The sequence below is a fragment of the Manacus vitellinus genome, unplaced genomic scaffold, assembly GCF_001715985.3.
Source record: "Manacus vitellinus isolate BGI_N305 unplaced genomic scaffold, ASM171598v3 scaffold_1_pilon, whole genome shotgun sequence".
Classification (NCBI taxonomy): domain Eukaryota; kingdom Metazoa; phylum Chordata; class Aves; order Passeriformes; family Pipridae; genus Manacus; species Manacus vitellinus.
In genome coordinates, this window is record NW_021939396.1 from 39,424,038 (window position 1) to 39,443,091 (window position 19,054).

The 19,054-nt window shown below is 35.9% G+C and overlaps 1 protein-coding gene across 2 annotated transcripts in view; it reads left to right on the forward strand.

The window, feature by feature from the left end:
* Positions 1–1,119: 1,119 nt before the first annotated feature.
* The window catches only part of RB1CC1 (RB1 inducible coiled-coil 1), a 69,287-nt gene continuing 51,352 nt past the window's right edge, over positions 1,120–19,054 (forward strand). The window contains exons 1-5 of one of the 2 annotated variants that reach the window (XM_018080272.2): positions 1,120–1,170; positions 10,480–10,598; positions 12,560–12,687; positions 15,171–15,297; positions 15,564–15,734. In XM_018080272.2, coding sequence (XP_017935761.1) covers positions 12,617–12,687; positions 15,171–15,297; positions 15,564–15,734 — 369 coding nt within the window. In that variant the 5' untranslated portion in view covers positions 1,120–1,170; positions 10,480–10,598; positions 12,560–12,616. Of the gene's footprint in view, positions 1,171–9,418; positions 9,485–10,479; positions 10,599–12,559; positions 12,688–15,170; positions 15,298–15,563; positions 15,735–19,054 lie in introns of those variants that run through there. The other variant, XM_018080269.2, reaches the window with a different exon arrangement.

Consider the following 19,054-nt stretch of genomic DNA (forward strand, 5'->3'; position numbering starts at 1 on the left):
TGTGAGGCTCTTGAGACTTATATTGCACAGGTTGGGTGTGTTCGCGTGTTGGGGTAAAGTGAAACAAGTTGAAATGAAAAACTGTAGTGTGTGTACCCACCTGTCACACGAGTTACTTCAGTCATTTGGATACTACCCAAGTAGTCACGTGTCTCCTGCATATGAAATGTTGCTCAAGAAAGTTGTGCTCCTGATTTTTGGTTCACAGCTCAATGACAATATATGAACAGTTTCTGAAGAGGAGGGGGGAAAAAAGTTAATACCTTACTACTTTCAAGGACCCTATTAATAGTTAGCATGCTGATGCAAAGTTGTTGATCAGTATTATTGAATAGCAAACACTTGATTACGAGATGCCAACTTACATAATTATGTATTATACTGCAGGACCCGATTGAATGCACTGATACCAAACAGGCAAAAAAGAAAAATATCACTAGTATGTAAATTACTAATCTAGTTCCAAGAATTACAGAGTGTCTATTTTATAGCTGATTTGTCAAAGTAATGATTTTGGTGTACAAGTTGAAAGATCCTTACGTGAATTCTTTGTTGCAAAAGCCTACAGCATAATTAATGGTGATAAAAAAATTGCTAGCAATTATTTTTGTGAGCTAATTAGCATTCTCTCATTGTGCAAAAGTCACTTGTCTGTTTATGAGTTAATTCATATTGCAGATCCACTCTTTAATTTTGAATTCAGTTGAAGGAGAGAAGGCGGAAGGCATCCATAGATGTGTATCAGCTCTTTCTATCCCTATTTGTAAGCAAGGTTGCAAGTGGGTATACTTTGTCTTTTCTGATGGGATTCATGCATAACTAAATTCTTAATAATACGTAGATAGTATCTTAATATCAGTTGTTGGATGTTGTTGATAGAAATATCAAAAAAGATTTATTGACACAGTGTTTTCATTCAGAGTTTGAGATGAGGCTGGTCAGGAGAAACACCAGGGATGTCAGAGCAATTGTTGCTTGTCTTCTATCCATCTCCAGTTGTGTATTTTTTTTTTTGTTGTTGTTCAGGTCTGCAGTCTGTGGTTTCAGCATGGTTCTGAGCTTAAGCTACCAGCAGCAGCTCAGTGTAGCTTTTTATGTCCATCCAAGATGTTGACAGTTTCGTTTGGAAACAGATTTTGCAGCTGGGCCTGCTGTCTTTATCGCATCAAGGTGAAACGATTACAATGTGCTATATATAAAGCTCTACTGGTTTGTGCATCTAGAAAATAAGCTGTTGTAGAATCTGGTAGCCTGCTTTCTATGTGAAAAGACTTAAGTGCTGCATGAATTTCTTTTTGACCTGCATTGATTACCTGCTTATTGAAAGTAAAATGTAAAATTGCTTTGTTGACTAGTCGGGTTCCAAATGTCCTGTGTCTGTCTTGCTGTGTAATGCCACAGGTTCAATAAGAAGAATGACGTGCAAGTATTTGAGAGCAGCTCTGCTTAAGTAATGTTCTAATGAGTCTCTGACTTCAGAACATGCTTTTATTTTTTCCTTAGGAAATAGCTCATGTTTTCTTCCCTCCTAAGACTTACTTGTGCAACTGTATTTTTGCTTTTTCAGGAAAGTAGGAAAGTTGTGGTAGTGGTGAAATACTGAGTTCAGTATTTCAGTTGCATTGTCTTTTTATTTGGAGGGATTAGGTGGAACTAGTAACTGTATGATACATCAATCTTCATTATTATTCTTGAAGATGTGTTTGACAGGCCAATATGCTGTTTTTATTTCAAACAGATTGAAAACAATATGTATTTTAGAGTTAGAAAGCAGCACTGAAGAACTAATTAAAGGCAAAGTTTTACTTGTATTATTCAAATTCAAAAAATCATACCACTCTTAGCAAAGCTAAAATATTAATTCTGTAAGAGTTGCACTTTGCTGAGATCCAGTTTATAAATGTTTGAGGTAGCTGTTTCTAAATTCCGAAATTTTACTTTGATTTAGTGTTCAGTTTCTCTTTTGTAACTGACTTATCTACCATTTTTTTTTTTTTTTTTGTAGAACGTGTTCATGCTGCATTCTGTAAAATATGCTCTTCTGTGTGTTGTAGATATAGCTGCAGCACTTTTTGGTCTATACTGTTTGAATGGTGTTTTTTTTTCCTGATATAGCAGGGACTCTTAATGTCAATGGTTTATCTCAAACTTTGAGTTTGTTGATGCCAAGTAGCTCTGCTGGTATGTCAGAGGTGTGGATTTGACCCTTATTTATTGTAGTTGTGCTTAGGATAGACAGTTCTTGCTGACAAAATGGTACTTTTATTCATACAGTTTTCCTTCCATACTCCAGAGTGTGTATTTTTATTAAATTCAAATGAAGCAGAAATTCTTATGTAAGAGTATATTGTGTAACTGGACTAGAAGCTCTCTTCTAATACATTGTGCTTATGCTATATTGCAAATATTCTACTAGTAAACTCAGCATGAGTTTATATGTCTATTTAAAAATATTCTTTACAAGTACTCATGTTGTCTGCTGATTGAAAGAGACTTGATTCTCAGTGAGCGGTTTAAAAATATGACTGAAAATTCTCAGTTCTATCTGAATGAAGGGTGGGGGGAGAGATAATGTGTAAACTTTCGTGTATGTTTTATGTGAAAGGCTTGGTGGTAAAATACCTATAAATTTCAAAAAGCAAATATAATATAACAACAATTTCACATGCACACTATGGCTGCATACAGCACAACCAGGGTTCAGTAAAGAGGAGTACAGTTTTACTAACTCAACTGCTGTGAGTTGTGTTTTTTGTTGGTTTTCTTGGGTTTTTGTTTTGTTGTTTTTTTTTTTTTTTAGTGAGGTTGTGTAATTCTTAAGTTGATAATATTCCATGAAGGGATTTATTAGTGCTGTTTGTTAGCTGTTTTAAACTAGCAAAGACTTATATCCCAGAAAGATAAAGAAGGGCAGATGAAAATTAGGAAGCACTTTCTTGAGATAAGAGACAATTCAATATTCTTCAAACACATCCTGCAACTTTTTTCATTTCTGAACACATTGCTGTTATCTTCTTTCAAATTGATGCCAGTAGAGATCTGAAGGTGATTTGTAATTATGTGGCATCCAACAAGAATCTAGACTTGATTTCTGAATATGTATTCCTAGGGAGGCTGGGGGTTATATTGGCTCTGCATCTCACTGATAGTCCTGTACTTACCTGTTTCAGATACCACTGAAATAAAAAAGAATGTTGATGAATGGCAGGAAGTTCATAGGTGACATGTGAATTATAAGTAACTTAAAAAAATTGAGAAATTTCATCTTTAGATCATGAAATTCAAATGCTAAATTTATAAACATCCATATGGATAAGAAAAATTTGAAACCAGTTTGGAAGTTGCAGATTATTCAAACATTTTTCCAAGATGGTGGTGCATTTCCTTATTACTGGGAAACTTTAATGTTGTTTGAAAACATGATTGCATATGAATAGAAATTAATTCAGGAAGAACCTGAGACTGTTATGTAGGCAGTCAGACTAAACCACAAGGACTTTTACTTGTCTTACATTTCATTATTTTCAGTCTTTTACTTTCTTTTCTGTCTGTAGTGCTTTCATTTCTGTGAAATAAATACCATTTAATCAGTCTTAATTTCTGTGATTTCATCTTTTAAAGTGGGTCTGGCCAAGATTTTTCTCTTTTCCACATAAAAGAGAAAAAAGCATTATAATGGTATATCTAGAGAGGGGAGGACAGGATGAGTGGCCTCTTAGACTGTATTTTGAGAAACTCTGTCCTGCATTGCATCTCTAATAATTGCCCATTTTTAAGTTATCTTAGCCTGCTCTTTAAGAGGATGCTGGCTTTTTTTTTTTTTTTAAACAAGTTTCCATTTATAAGCAATCTGCTAGTAACTGAGGATGACATGGGCAGTTAGGAGTGCGATGCCTTCTGAAAATTCTTACTTGTCTTCTTGAATGATGGTTCTGATGTTTGGTATCCTCTGTATTCATTGGCCTCTTTCCAGCCTTAGTTGAAGTTTATCAGTTTGTGGAGCTGTGTTGTGAACCAGATCAGGGAATCAATTTGAGCTGTTGGTATTGTGGGGAAGTAAGCTGTTTCTAACTTGTGACAGCAAAGTAATCCAGTTTATTCCAGAGAAGTATAGACAGTTGCACCACTGAAAGCTGATGCAGGGAAAGGAGCAGGAGAACTGGCTGAGGAAGGGGATTCCTAAATCTGGTACTCTTTTCTATAACCAGTGTTCATGGTCTTGGTTAACCAGAGAGACCATGTTAGTGGAAGAAGCACTGGTGCCGACTTGTCTGAGTTTGGTGCAAGACAGAAAGGAATTTTTGTTGTCTGTTTCTTGCAGAATTGTTTCCAAATACTGTAAGTTTTTTACATGCTAATTATTTTAAAGAGTATATGTCTACAGGGAGAACCTTCCCAGCAGTATGAAGTCAGTCAGTAACTTGAATAAACCCACCTGAAGCTCCACTTACCCAAGAGCGCCATTCTTTGCAAAGCAAATGTATTAATCTCTGTAATTCGAGGGAGGCTTGTACGCCACAAATGCCTTTGAAATGGTAAAATTATACATTAAAAAAAGAAAAATCTGACAAAACCTTCAGTTAACTTTGCAAGAACCAAGGTACAGACAGCTGTGGAAAGACTTGTTTCCATCAATTAAAAACCAAAAAAAAAAAGGAAAGAAAGAAAAAGGATACTACAGGCCGTGGGCTGTTTCCTAGCAATAAGATTGTCAGGAATCCTTGGTTTGTTTTCCGACTTGTACCTGCTAACTGAGGCACAGAAGTTTCACTTTCTATCATGTAAGAGATGTGGGGTTTTGAAAAATGTGGTAAAATTGTGTTTAACTGTTGAAGGAGAAAAACTTATCTATTATATGGATTGTGCTTTGGCAGCTCCTCAAATCAGTGAAACCCGCAGTGTAAATAGATGCTAACCATCAGATCTCAAGTTTTATAGTTATGTACATATGGAATCATGACACAGTGTCTAATAATGTGCTTATTACCTCGTGAATGTGTTTTAGACTCTTGCTTTCCTAGAATTCACAATGTAAGTTTTGTCTGAACTTGTAAGAAGCTGCATTGTTTTGGGCCATGCCAGTTTCAAAGCTACACTTAAACACGCACCATGTTTTTTTTTGCCTGCCCAGATGCAGTTGTTTTTGATCTCCTGCTGTTTCAGTGTTGATGTTGTTGAGGATCTATGAAGGCATTCTGGCACCTACGTTGCTGAGGGAGGAGCTTCCATGTAGTTCAGAGTTGCAGGAACAACTCTGAATATGATAGTGATATGTAACTCAAGTATGAAGTTAGTATTATATTAAATGATTCATATTAAAGGAAGGGGAGGGGGAAAGAAGCCTCTTATACTATGAAATACTGAATTTACTGACTTTTGAAATTCCACTTTAGTGAGTTGGAAATTAGGCGCTTAGGGATGTTTCCTGGTTGCTCTGCAGAATTGCAGCTTACTTCTTGTGTTGAGTGGAAAAGACTTGCTTTACTGACCAGCAGCTGAGTTTGAGAGCTGCTAACAACAAAGTGACTGTTGGAGTTGCTGTAATTAAGTAACCGCCTCTGTGCCTGATGCACATCTCAACACAGTATAAATAGAGCTCCAGATGGCACCTTACAGATGTCAGGGATTGACAGTCTTTCTTTAAGACTACAGTGTGGCTTGAACATGAAGTTTATAAGCTTTGATATAAGGTGGTAATGGGAGATAGGATCTCCACCTGCAATAACATATATCTCTGTGATTAGATGAGGTCTTCTGGTTAAATTTATTTTGAAGGAGTGGGGGATGAAATTATTCTCTGCAGTTGGGTCACGAGGAGCTCTACTATTTATTCATCACATAGCTTAGGATTTATTTATTTTTTTTTTCTAGTTTTTCTTTCAAGTTTTTAAAGTGCCTTTAAAAGCATATTTCCTTTCAACAGTTGGTTATCCAGAAAAAGGTATGCATTTGCATTGTAGTTTAGAAACATAACCATTTCTGTTGCATAAAGCATTACTAAAGAATGTGTACCCTCACAATGAGGTCATTCTTTCTATTCTTCTGGTGGTGGTAGCAGTAATCTTCTGCAAAATTAAGATATTTCTGGTTAGATGCATTGGTTGCAGTTTAAAGAAAGCTCCTTGAAGTCTGCTTTTAGAGAGGATCTTACAACTAACCTGAAGAAAAGTCTTAATGTCATTAAATTCAGCTTCAATTTCTATTTTCATTTTCCTTTCGTGCTAGAATTTATGTGCTATAAAATACTTTGCTTGTGGAGCCTGCAAGTTGGAGCAAGAGAGCATTTTTTGAGAAGGGCACCTGAAAAAAACAAAGGAAGTGGAGGTAGAATACAGGTTTATAGAAGAAAACATAATGAATTTTAAGGAACATTCTGCACTGGTCTATTATACAGTTGCCTAAGTTGAAGTGAAACAGGAAATCCTGCTCTAAAAGGAGAGGAGAAGAAGGTGAAATCAGAGGAGTTGCAGCATCTCAAAGGGAAACCTTAGGATTTGTTATATGGAAATAAAGCACAGTTTCATAGCATGTTACTGTGCTCCAAAGTTGACTCTCCATCTCCAGAGGTAATAAAGGTATATTCCCCTTTAGGGGAGATGTTATCCAAGAAGATATTTAGTGAATGAGGAATAGCACTTGAGTCTTTTTAAGCATGTGACAGACTTGTCAGCCTTTGCCTCAGATGAATTGCCCTTTTGACAGGCAGAAATTCTGTGGTGATGTCCTGTGAGACTCCTGACCCTTGTAATTGAGGGTAACACTTATGATTCATATTGGAGACACTCTGTTACCTGTAGTGTAGCCTCAGCTGGTCTGCAGTAAAAGAGAAACTTCTTTATTAGTGGTGTACAGATAACAATCATACAGAGTTATGTGAATGTCTAATAGCAATGTGGAATTGCAGGCACTGAGCGAACAGTGAGAGTCTTGCCTTGATCAGGTAGTTCTATCTGCTATCAGATTAGAGCCCATTTCAACCTGGAGATATACATAAGGGGGAAAGAGTTTGGACCTCTTGGTTCTATCTGACCTGGAAGATGAAGCATTTATAAGTATGATGCTTAATGTACAAATGTGTAGCCATACTTCTCTGGGAACAAAGAGCAAGGTACCTTATATGGCGGGTGTGTTGTTGTTGTAGATGGAATTTTAAACCACTGGGTTTAAAGGAAAGCCACAACTCTGGCATTGTTCGGTTTAAAGTCTTTGGAGTTAAAGAAAAAAATATCAGTATCTTCATTTGCTTAAGTTCAGTTTGCAATCCAGTTTATAAAGGAAGTATGGGAAATGAGATGTCAAAAACGTATGTTGACTCGAGTAAGATAATATGGAGGAAACATAGTGACTTTAAAGTGAAGTTGATTAATGTCTCTTTAAACCCAAACAACATAAATGTTGATTTCTATCTTTGTCCTGCCCTGACTGCCATGTTTCAGTGTCTGAGTTTGTAAAGCTGAAAAGAATTGTACCATGAAACAATGGCACGGTCAGCATTGGGTAATGGAACAGAGATTCTGCACTTAAGGGCAGAAATGGTTGGTTAATGTAGCCATAGGATTATTTGTGGAGTATTGTGAAACCTATGATGCCTGTACTGTAATGACAAAAAGGAAGGGTCTGTAAACAGACCTTCATTTCCTTTTACAGATGTAACAATGAGCATATTCTGAACTAAATAAAATACATCTCCATACTTGTAAACAACATATGTTGAAAGTATTGATTGACACAGACTTCAAAAGTAGTCAGTTGTTGGAAGAGTTTATATCGTATAGGAAAAGATTGCAGTAATTGCATTGCAATGTAAATACAACATAGAGCAGTGAAATAAATGTCACAACTGACATAATGTATTCATTGCTGGTTTTGGTGTTTTGTTAGCTAATGTAACAAAGTATACGTATTCTGAATTAATTACAGAAGCTGTTTCTACTTTGGGCTATTCTTACTTACATGTCATCTCATTCTTTTTCTTATATATATCTACCATATTTTGTCTGCCCTGGCAGCTGTTACAGAAATTTCAAATGTTCAGCTGTTTTTTTTCACGATGTTACTGATAATTTGTGGCAGTTCCTCATACAAACTTCCATCCCATAACTTGAAGGATCTAGTTTATAGGATAGCATGCATCTAATGCTGCAAATCACACAGTTTAAAAAAATAATCTGGTTGGATTAGTCAATTGTGGTTTTGTCTAATTACATAGTCAGCAGCTCTGTCTTCAGTAGCTGTCAAATTTTGTAATTGTTCGACCTCTATTAAAACGAATTAAAATAATTTGAGTACTATAACACAAAAACTTGAAACTTGTAACACTATGTAGCACTTTAATGCTAAAAAAATTTTTTAAAAGCCTGAAATTCTCCTAATGGCCTGTTGTGGTAATACAAGAAGAATAATAAAATGCTTATGGATATATTCTGTTGAAGCTTGATGGTGTTACTTTCACTCCAAGCTTATTTTAAGAACTTATGTTACTGCTGAATAATAATGTTCTGGAATATTGGGAACGAACTTAAAGGCTAATTTGTGATATGCAACTGACCTTGCTTGCTTGTCTGCAGTAACCTGACCATTGAAGGAAAAGAAACTTAGGCAACTGTGATGAGTTTCATACATTCCTCCCCTCATAACTAATCTGGGACTCTGTTCAGAGTCAGACATATGTTGTCCAGACATGCAAGACTAGGGAGAGCTCTCAAAATTCATTTTCTTCCAGTGTTGCAAAAACAGGCATCTGGAGAGAGGCACTTGACATAGCTCCTGCTGAGGGAAGGGAGGACTGCAGCCTGTCTTTGTTGGACATCAGTGAGTCTGTAGGAGAGGCTGCTGTTAAAGGCGTGTATTCTCTGAAACCTTTCTTTACACAATTCCTTTCTCCCTGAAAGCATTCACTGAAATTCGTGACAACCTTGGGAGTGGGTGACTTGTGTGTATTTCTGTGAATTCTACTTTTTTTTTTTTTTTTTTTTTTAAGGAGTAATCTAATACAAATTTGTCCTACCTGTGTTAGTGTAGTTCTTTTGCCCCCAGGATTGTTGGCTAAAATGTTGGGTGGAAGAAATACCACTTGTTTTTTGTCTCCTTAATGGTTGCAAAGGAATTACAAGATTAGAGATTCCTGTGTTGTGGTCCTAGTTTGCGGCATAGGTGTTTCAGTAGTTTCATGTTACTGTGCATTGTTTTGATCTAAAGCAAATATTCATAAATTCATTTTGCTCAAGTGCAACTACTGATTGATGATAGCTAAACTGGAGGAAGACACTTCAATTACCGTTTTTCTAGTGGTAGTACTTAAACACATTGCTTATTTCCCTTTTATTGTACCTTTCCTTCTGACAAAATGATGTGTACATTTTTCACAGGAGTAAAGAGGGAGTGGACAGGAGGGAGGAAGATAATGTCTCTGTTCTGTGCCCATAAAATAATTTTTTTCCTTTATCATAAGGTTTGAAATTTGGGACAAAGTGTTTGATTTAACGTTAGTAGCATGAGTTGTATAAAATGGTTTACACCTTCTAATGGTTTTCAGGCTTCAGCAAGCCTATTTTTAGTAATGGATTATCACCCTTTATAGTGCCTGATCATCTTCTCAGAAAGCTTGCTGGGGCATTAACATGATAGAAATAGTGTTTGTTTGCAGTTTGGAGTTTGATTGTGCACTTGCTTTACTGCCCTGAGCCCAACTGCTCATCAACACATTCCTTGCCAAGGGTTCCTTCTCCTTTGGCACTGCTGCTTAACTGAAAACAGTTAGAATGAAATAGGGTAGGCTAAAAAGATCACTTTTGGTAATCCAGCTCATTTTGGTTGTTGCAGTTTCCACTGTAGTTTAAAAAGGAGTTCTGGGAGAGGAAGCCCCTGGCAAAGATGCCAATGACAAGCAGCTGGGAATGGTTAACATCTTCACTTTATTTAAAAGAGAAATTAGAATAAATCAATCTAACACATGTTTTGAAAGTAGGCGAGTGGCTTAGCATAATAGGTTACCTTGTTTCAGGTGAGGAAGGTGACACTGATTCCTGAAGGAGTCTGTTGGAGATAGCTGTTCATTCAACATCAGTAGCTTGTATACCTTTTGATGCTGGATTTTCTTAGATAAATTGCATGTGTTATGACTTCTGCTGTTGCTCTCGGCATCATTGTATCAGCATTCTACACTAGTTCTGAACAATAATTTCAGTTAATGGAAATGCAAGCAGTTCCTTTTTAATGAGCTAAAATTCTCTCCTTGTAAATACTCAAAAGTATCATTAACAGTTACTTTCAACAAAACTCATGGGCAAAAGTGTTCAGGTGTGTAACAGTTCTGGGCAGATTTGTAACTGGATAGCGTTATTAGTTAAAAAACAACTACTGTATAATTATTCTCTGGCATTGACATGCACTGATTTCTGGGTTAGATGCAATTATGACCATAAAATCCTGGCATTTTAATAACACCTGTAATTGCATTTTCATATCTTTTCTTTACAGATCTTCTCTTGCTTTGAACAGCCATGCTACTCTGTTGCCAAAAATCAAGTAAAGCGAATGTGTGCAGTTACTCTCCTCTTGAATTTGAAGAAGGTGGTAACTTTGTATAGTGCCTGAAGGTAATTCTTTCTTTGCTTGAAGTTTAAAAAGTTGGAGACTGCTGATGCGTGGCAGATGCTGTCATAAATATTCTTGATCTTGATAATGTTTCTTCTGTCTGTGTTAGTTAGGTTTAGAATTGTGGTATGGATGGGTAAATGATTAAAATTTCACTTTGTGTATGAGATGAACACATTCTCTCATATTTCACTTCAGCCTGGAAAGTAATGTTTATGTGAAAGCTGGGTACTATACATGCCTTTTACTATGCTTTGATTGAAAAGAGCTTATTTTTTTTCTGTGTACCCCATGCTGCTTGCTTGAAACATTGTGTTATTTAATGTTTGTTTCTAATTCTACCTGGATCACAGTCACAAATACATTCTTTGTGAAAAGAAGGTTATGCGCAGGAGACCAATCAATTCTGAAACTTAGTCCAAAGAATTTAGTAATAAATAAATAATCGTTAGCTTGTTCTTGGTGTTCAACAGTTTTTACCTATCTAATAATTTGGTTTATAGAATATATTCATGTCCCAATACAAAATGGAACTGTTGCCACTTAGTACAGTAGAGTTCAAGTCTAAGGACAACAAAACTCTGTTCAGATGAAATTATTTAGCTGGGGCTTTTTTACCACAGGTGTTTCTGAAATCTTGATGTGAAAAAGCATGTTTTAACTAGTTTATGTACTATAATTAATGCTTGAGAAATATGTGGAAAGCCACTCTCTTGTAAAAAAAGCTCTTTTGATTTTCTGAAATAATTATTCTGGTAAAACCTCTCCCCTCTCCTCATTTTAATGGCATATTAGTTTTATCTGTGGTCTATCAGTTTTTCTGGGTGTAGGCAAAGAGATAAAGGCAAATTCAGATTAAGTTGAGAGTTAAACAGTTAGCTGTGTAGATCTTGTATATGTGTTCAGGGAAAGTGGGGCCACTTAGTACCTGTGTAGCAATTTGATTGAAAAAGTTTTTTTTATAATGATATAAAAATATTACTTAGTAGCTAAAACTTTTACAGCTCAACTTTTTGTAATTCCTTCCACATAACAAAAAAAAATTCAGGTTGTCAGTGACTGCAGTATTATTCTGCAGCAACTTTGTTAGTGTAGCAGAAATTACTCACAAACTTCCTAGCTCCTGTGGAGGAGAAGAGAAAAAAGGCTCAGAAGTAAGGAGTATTTCAGTGGTAAAATCTCAGATCTCAATGTTTTACGAAGCAGGTCAAGGTTTTTTATCTGTCACATACACTGGAAAAACCTGTGCATATAGTTGCTCCTCCAGGTGCCTGTGGGGCTCGAGACTGAAAATGCATCCTGTGTGTTGGGCTGCATATTCTTTCTTACATACTCTATATTTGCCATTGGTGACAAAGAAGGTAGCTACAGATTTAGCTAATACTGATAACAGAGGAAAATAATTTTTAAAGCTATGTGTTATTATTGTGGAGGAATACAAAAAGGAAATCTACCTTTTTTTTTTTTTTTGCCAGTGCTTCAATATGTCTGAATGAAGAAAGTATGGATAGGGATATTAGTGAGCAGATAGACTTTGTAGCTGTAAGTTGAGGAAAATAGATAGCATAGGTCATGCTGCTGTTTGTAAAATCTAGAAAGGATGTCTGGAAATAACTGTATCAAGGGCTTTAACAATATATTTCATAATTGAGACAAGCCAGATAATGACCTGGGATGGTGACCTCTGCAACTGGAAGTCATATTTTTTTAATTTTTTTTTAATTTAATTTTTTCGTTCTCAGTATATATTTCCATGTGTTCTTCTAACCATCTGCACATGCAGAGACTTACCTTGCCCATGTTTCTGGTCAGAGGAGCATCTCTATCTTTCGAAATAGATAAAGAACTGTGGAATGTGAGGGATGATGTATTCACCCACTGTTTATCTGAAAGTATTTTTTCAAAAGCATGTGCGTGTCTTTCATAACTCATGTAAAACTAACACTTGAAATTTTTGTTTCAGTTTCTAAATGATTTTATCAGTGGAAGTTATAAACTTCAGAGACCTAAAGAAATCATCATGAAGCTATATGTATTTTTGGTCAACACTGGAACTACCCTTACGTTTGATACTGAACTTGCTGTGCAAAAGTAAGAGAGTAAATTAATTATATATTGCTTGGTTTTTTTAAATTAAAAAGCATATATAGTTGTTATATACTAGATTCTTGACAGATGACACTCATTTTTATGAGTAAGATGATACTTATATTTTTAGTATGTTGATATAGTTTTCTCACAGGTGTTCATGTATTTTAGTGGATTTTGGTTGTGGGTTTTCTTCATTTTTTTGTGATTAGCATTTTCAATGCCTTGCCAGGTGATTCTTTGTGTTTGAGATCCCATGAAAGAGTAGAAAGGTTATTTACTTTCTGGAGCAGTGACAGAGACTGACCTACTCTTAGCTGAGTCTGGTAGTATTTTTGCTGCTTTTTGAAAAAAACTGTCAGAATGACTTCTGGTCTTTTGTGCTCTTTTATTGAATGGTGGTTTTATTTATGATTCCTCTGTAAGAGTTTTGTTTTTCACTGACTGACATCATAGAAGAAGTTGTGGAGGTTTTTCTTTTTCTCCTGTCAGTATGCTTATCCTGAAGAAAATGTGTGCTCTTTAATGTTTTTAGATTAGATGCTAAAGAATTGGCATGAAGGTTTTTGTGTCATTTTCTGTATGGGTAAAAGTGGGTTCTGTCCTGTGCTGTAAAACTCCAAAATGTTTTACATCATCTTGTATGTAAAACTTGAACCTCTGAATGCCCAATTGCCTGAAGCGTTATCGGTGTTATAGGATCACAGTTAAGTCCCAATAAGTCTCCTGTTTGTATTTTTTTTGCTGCATATCTAAAGCATCTTTCAAATGTGTGCTTTGTGTTGTATCCTTTTTTCATTGTTTTCATGTGCAAGACACATTGTAGGTAGCAAGGGCCAAGCTTACCTGCTGTCTTTGTGCTCTACCAGTGATGAATGAGTTAGAACAAGTAGTTGTGCTTAAAAGACTTTTACCATGGATTTTGTACTCAAATGCATTGTTTTCTTTCTCCTGAATTCCTGTTTGTAATTTTCGTGACTCAGCAAGTGAATTTGGATTTTGAAAATTGTTTGTGGTGGTGGAAGGGTTCTAAGACTGTGTCTACTGATTGTTTTTGTATGCTGTTCTCTAGAGCCTGTTGACACACAGGGTATTATGAGCATGAAATACTGTTTCAGCCACTCTGGTTCTACCGGGTCATTTGCAGATGTGCCCATACCCCTGTATGGTATCCTAGTACATTTAGACATTATGTTTCTAAATCATGGTGAGTGAGGTACAGCATCTGAGCTGCCATTCCAGGCTCCTAATAATCCAGTAGGGGCCAACTTTTTGCTGATTTGGATAGTTGTTTGAAAAAGAAGCTTTCCAGCAAGTGAACCAAATGAAATCAGGGACTCTTCAGTTGAACTGTTTAATATCTTATTCTGTATATCTGTACATATGGACTTGGTCTTTCTAGGAAGACTAACTTTCTTGGGTTCTTTGCCTGTTTCCTTGTACATGGACAGGCCAAGCTATCTTTCCTAAAGACCATGGAGATGATAGGTGAATGGTTACTGTAACACAGCTAGCAAGTACAAGCTTGTGCTCATGAGAGGTTTGTAATGAGTTTGTGATGTTGTGTTGAATCGTGGTTATTTTAGATAACTGATCTTTATGATCTTTATTTTTCGAGTACCATACAGCCAGTACCATTGTTATGTTTCCTGACAGTTATATCAAAACCACTGATGCTTGTGTTGATTACTCTCTTCATACTCTGAAGCTTTTTAATATCTTTGCACAGGTACTACCACTGTGTGTTATAATTGGGTTCAGTAACTGTATCAGATTAGTAAATTCTTGTTTATTTTGCTGTTTGCTTGTGTTTTAAAGAAAAAGTCTAGAACAGTCTAAAATAAGCAATAGTATCATCGCCTAGAAATCCAGGTATGAGGCTGGTAAACTGAGAACAGGGATGATCTGTTGATATACTGTTTCTACACTGAAAATGTCTGTGATGTTTATACAAATTTGTTGCATATATATGGATTGTTAAATTTCCTGTTACTCTTCAGTGCTATTAATGCTCTTCATGTAAGTAAATCAGTCAATTTATTAGGTGAAACTGTGCTTATGTTACACATAATGAAGTGCTGATATTCTTGTCTTGTAGGGTTTTATCAAGTCAGCTCTTTGTTCATGAAGTCTGCCTTAAAAGAACATAATACAACTTTTACAGTTGTTATCCTAAATGCTTGATATGACTTAATCCAGAATTTTAGTATACAAACAGATCTTGGAAAAACATTACCAGTGATGCAGAAGTAATGCAGAGGCTGTCTTCTTTTAGCTGAGAGCTTATTAGTGGGATATCCAGAATGCAACATGTTGTGACACTTAAAAAACTTAGAAATATGTCATTGTGCAGGATAAAAAGTAGTGCTTGTTTTAAAAATGTTCTGCTTTGACACTGACAAGTCACCTGTGCCTCTTACAGGAGTATGTAAAATTAGAGACACCAATATGCTGATAGTGTCATCTTCTCTTCCCATTTCTTCCAGTGTGGCTGATCTGAAACATGCAATTCAAACAAAGTATAAGATTGCCATTCAGCACCAAGTGCTAGTTGTCAATGGAGGAGAGTGTATGGCACCAGACAGAAGAGTGTGTAGTTACAGTGCTGGAACAGTAAGTGCATACTGCATTCTTAGTCTGGACTGTCATTTATAGGGGAAGAAAAAGGTGTTTTACTAAGGAATTTTTAAGTATCTTTCCACGGCGTGCTGTTTGCTGGATTTCTTTAATTTGAGGAACAGTTCCTTCTGTATTCACCTTATACATGTTGATTTTAACTTGTTCTTAAGACGTGTTACCCACACAGTGGAATAATTGGTGATTAAACAGTATGTTGCTTTTACTCAGTCTTTGGTTTCATTTTCTTTTTTTGAGTATAGGACACCAATCCAATTTTTTTATTCAACAAAGAAATGATCCTGTGTGAACGTCCACCAGCTATCCCCAAAACTACGTTTTCAGCAGAGAATGAGATGGAATTGAAAGTAGAAGAATCTCTTATGATGCCTGCAGTGTTTCATACGGTAGCATCACGAACACAACTTGCTGTGGTAAGTAAATTCTTACTGTATTTGCACACCAAAGGAAAATATGTCAGAGGGGAAGCTTGCTGTAAAATATGAAATAGTTTGTTCAAAAGGCAGTAAGAACGGCATGCCTAGTGATGATGTATTCTTCAGAGCCTTTATCTCGAAGTATTTCAAGGTAAGTATTGAAATGTGCTTGCTTCTTTAGCATGTTCAGAGCTTCTTTCAAAAGCATAATGTAAGACACCTTTATGGATGGATATGTTTACACCATTTGCAAAATAAAAGCAATCTGGTTGCTTTGGACGTATGCCTTAATGCTCTGCCTTGTTTTCAGTGTCCTCTGTTTGCCTCAACCTGAAATCAGAAAAGTAACTTTGGAAACGTTGTTAACCCAAGTAGAAAATTAGCAGTATAATTTTTAAAAGCACCTTGCCAACATTCTGTTTCATGTTATGTGTCTAAACAACTGGTGAGGAATTAATAAAACTAAGCTTCCTTTTGTGAAAATTCAGATTGCCTATTATTGAGTACTGGCTTTTACTTGCATATATTTACTTGCAAACTAGTCAGAATCCCAATTTGATGACTTTTGTGTTATTTTAATAGAGAGAACTCGTTTCCTGCAGCGTGGTCAATAAGATACCAAGTGTGCATGCAGTAGGAGCAGCAATTTTTTGGTGTGTTCAAAAAACTGACACAATGCCTTCAGTAGATGGGCTGATTGTGTTTCTTTGTGTTGGGAACTGATCTAATTTCTTTTCAATTTTTACATTTAAATGTATTAAATATATTTAATATCTCTAAAGATTATTTAAGGTTCCGATGGCTGGGAGTGGGAGAATGGTTATATGTAGCACTTTGCACAAAATGAATAGTAATATATGTTTTGGTAATAAAATTTCTTGGTTTCAGTGACAACTTTATTGCAGTCCAAAAGAATATTTAGTGCTTGAAATGGCTAGATTTTAATATCATACAGCTGAATTCAGAGAAAACTGTTAAGTCTTGCATATAGTATAGAGAATTTGTTTTTTTCCATTGGCATCCTGATCTGTTGGGAGGGGGAATTTTTACTAAATAATCTGACCTTGACATACTATTTGATTTAAGGCAAGGATTGAGTCCAGTAGATTCCTTCTTTTCTCCCACCTGTTGACAGTTATTGCTGACTTTGTAAATAGGGCCTTGAGTTACTGAGTATCTTTGAATCACATGACTGTCATACAGGAAAGAGTGGATATCAATGTGAATTCAGCTAAGGAGTGGGAGGTTTTCAATTGTGCTCCTTGAAGAGTGTGAGGATTCTGGGTTTCAGTAGCTGATGCTGAAAGTGGTTTAAAACCTTTTTTTTGTGAAGTGCTAAGAGGAGGTTATAAAATAAGCAAGACTGGTAGCTGCTAAATACTTACCATTGATTTGATATGAAAGGGGGACTGTGGTAATTAGTATGGTCGTGTTTGTGTTTTATTTAGGGTAATGGAAGTGAAAGGTGATGGTACTCAGTCTCACATTTCTCATGGTTGATATTTTATCTTCTCCATCCCATCTCCTATTTTCTGGTCTTAAAAATTCTTAATATTGCTTTCAGTTTGATAAAGTTGCTATATAATGATGGAACATACTTAATTACTCTGGAGTAAGCTTTTTTTATTGCAGGGATTTTATTGCTACTTAGACTTAAAAAAGATTGTTGGTGCTACCTAAGCTTCCCCCTTGATTCTGAAGGTTGCATTAATATGCAGAGCACAAGAGTTTATTGCAGTGTTTGTGCTTTTAAATATGCTATTTAGATCTTTACTGGCTCATTCTGATGGCAAGTTTGTAATACTATATATTTAGGTACAGACTGGAAAGTTTATCTAGAGAGAGTGATCTTGATTTGTAAGAGGAAAATAAATCTTTCCATACTCGATGACACTTATTAGTATTATTGAAGGATGGGGGTGGAGGGGAAGAATTCAGTGTTTAAAGGTCTTTAAACTTGAATCTAAGTAGAATGGAGGTTTTATTTTTAGCCTGCAGATTTACCTTCGGGAAGATTATTATTTGTTCCCCACTTCTGCCAGTTCTTCCCTGCTTGTAAAAGGGCTGCAGTGACAGTAGACTTTTTTTTTTGGGGTCAAAAAACTTGGACATTTATTTAAAGACTAAATAGGTAGTAATATTCGTAAATCCGAAATACCTTTACACCCCCAGTTAATTTTGTCCTAGATGTTAAATCTTTTAAAGCCATAGGATGTGTGTTAGGCTGTCAAAATGAATTGGGTACTTCTCTGGGGCGTCAGGGGAATGACAAAACTGTCATGTGTGGTGGAAGATTAGTAAATAGTCTGTTGTGATTTCAGATGTACCAAGGTGTGAAAACTGTGTAAAGAAGTATTGTGGTATTGTGCTGAAGTAGTTATTTGTGATACCTGCTTGAAGTGTATTGAGCAGTAATTCAGAAGAAATTGAGGGAGGACTGGGAATGTGGTTAGAACATTAATCTTCTTCAAGCTTCACCATAAGCCTCTTGCTTGGGAGGAAGAAGGAACATGGGATATTAATCCTTCTCAAAATCAGTTAAGATCTGGGGAGAGTTAGAAAGGCTCTGAACCTCTGTAGTTGTGTGATTGATACATCCAAAGCCACAGAGAGCACTGTATGGGAGACTTCCTGCAAAATAGACAGGAAAAGTCTACCATATAATGGTCCAAGCTTTGTCTTTTTATTAATTTTAGAGAAACAGTAACCTACTTTACCAGAAAAGCAGAATGGCAGTACTTGATGATGGAGAGTTTTTTACCTGTTGTGTTTATTTAGGACATTTTAATTAATTAAATTTGGTAATTAATACTTACTACTAATGCATGTGCTAATACATGATGATAATGTTTGGGAGTAGGAAAATAAGAGTTGCAATCTAGATTATTGCTGGTGATAAAGTTTTACCTACTCTTGTCCACAACAAGAAGCAGTGATGTGTGACTATGTAAAAGTGGAGGAGAATATTTGATTGCTACTGGTTTCTATTTAATCTGCTATCTGTTCTGCCCAGAGGATCTATGATTTGACTTTTAAAATCAGACATAAGAAATTGTAAACAGCATATGAAATAGTAAAAATTGCTTTTAAGATGGCTGTTAACGTATTATGCGAGAGTTCTTGGTTATCTCCTGTGCTTCATGCTCTAGGTCTACTGTAGTAATAGATGAACTCATTGTGTGAAAGATTATGAATATTTCAGGGGGTGAAGACTTATTCCTCTCTTGTTTCCTCCGTCATTTTAAGCTTGCCTGAAAACTGTTCAGTTTAATTTTGGCATCTGTAATTTGAACTGTTATACCACTTGGCAACTATGC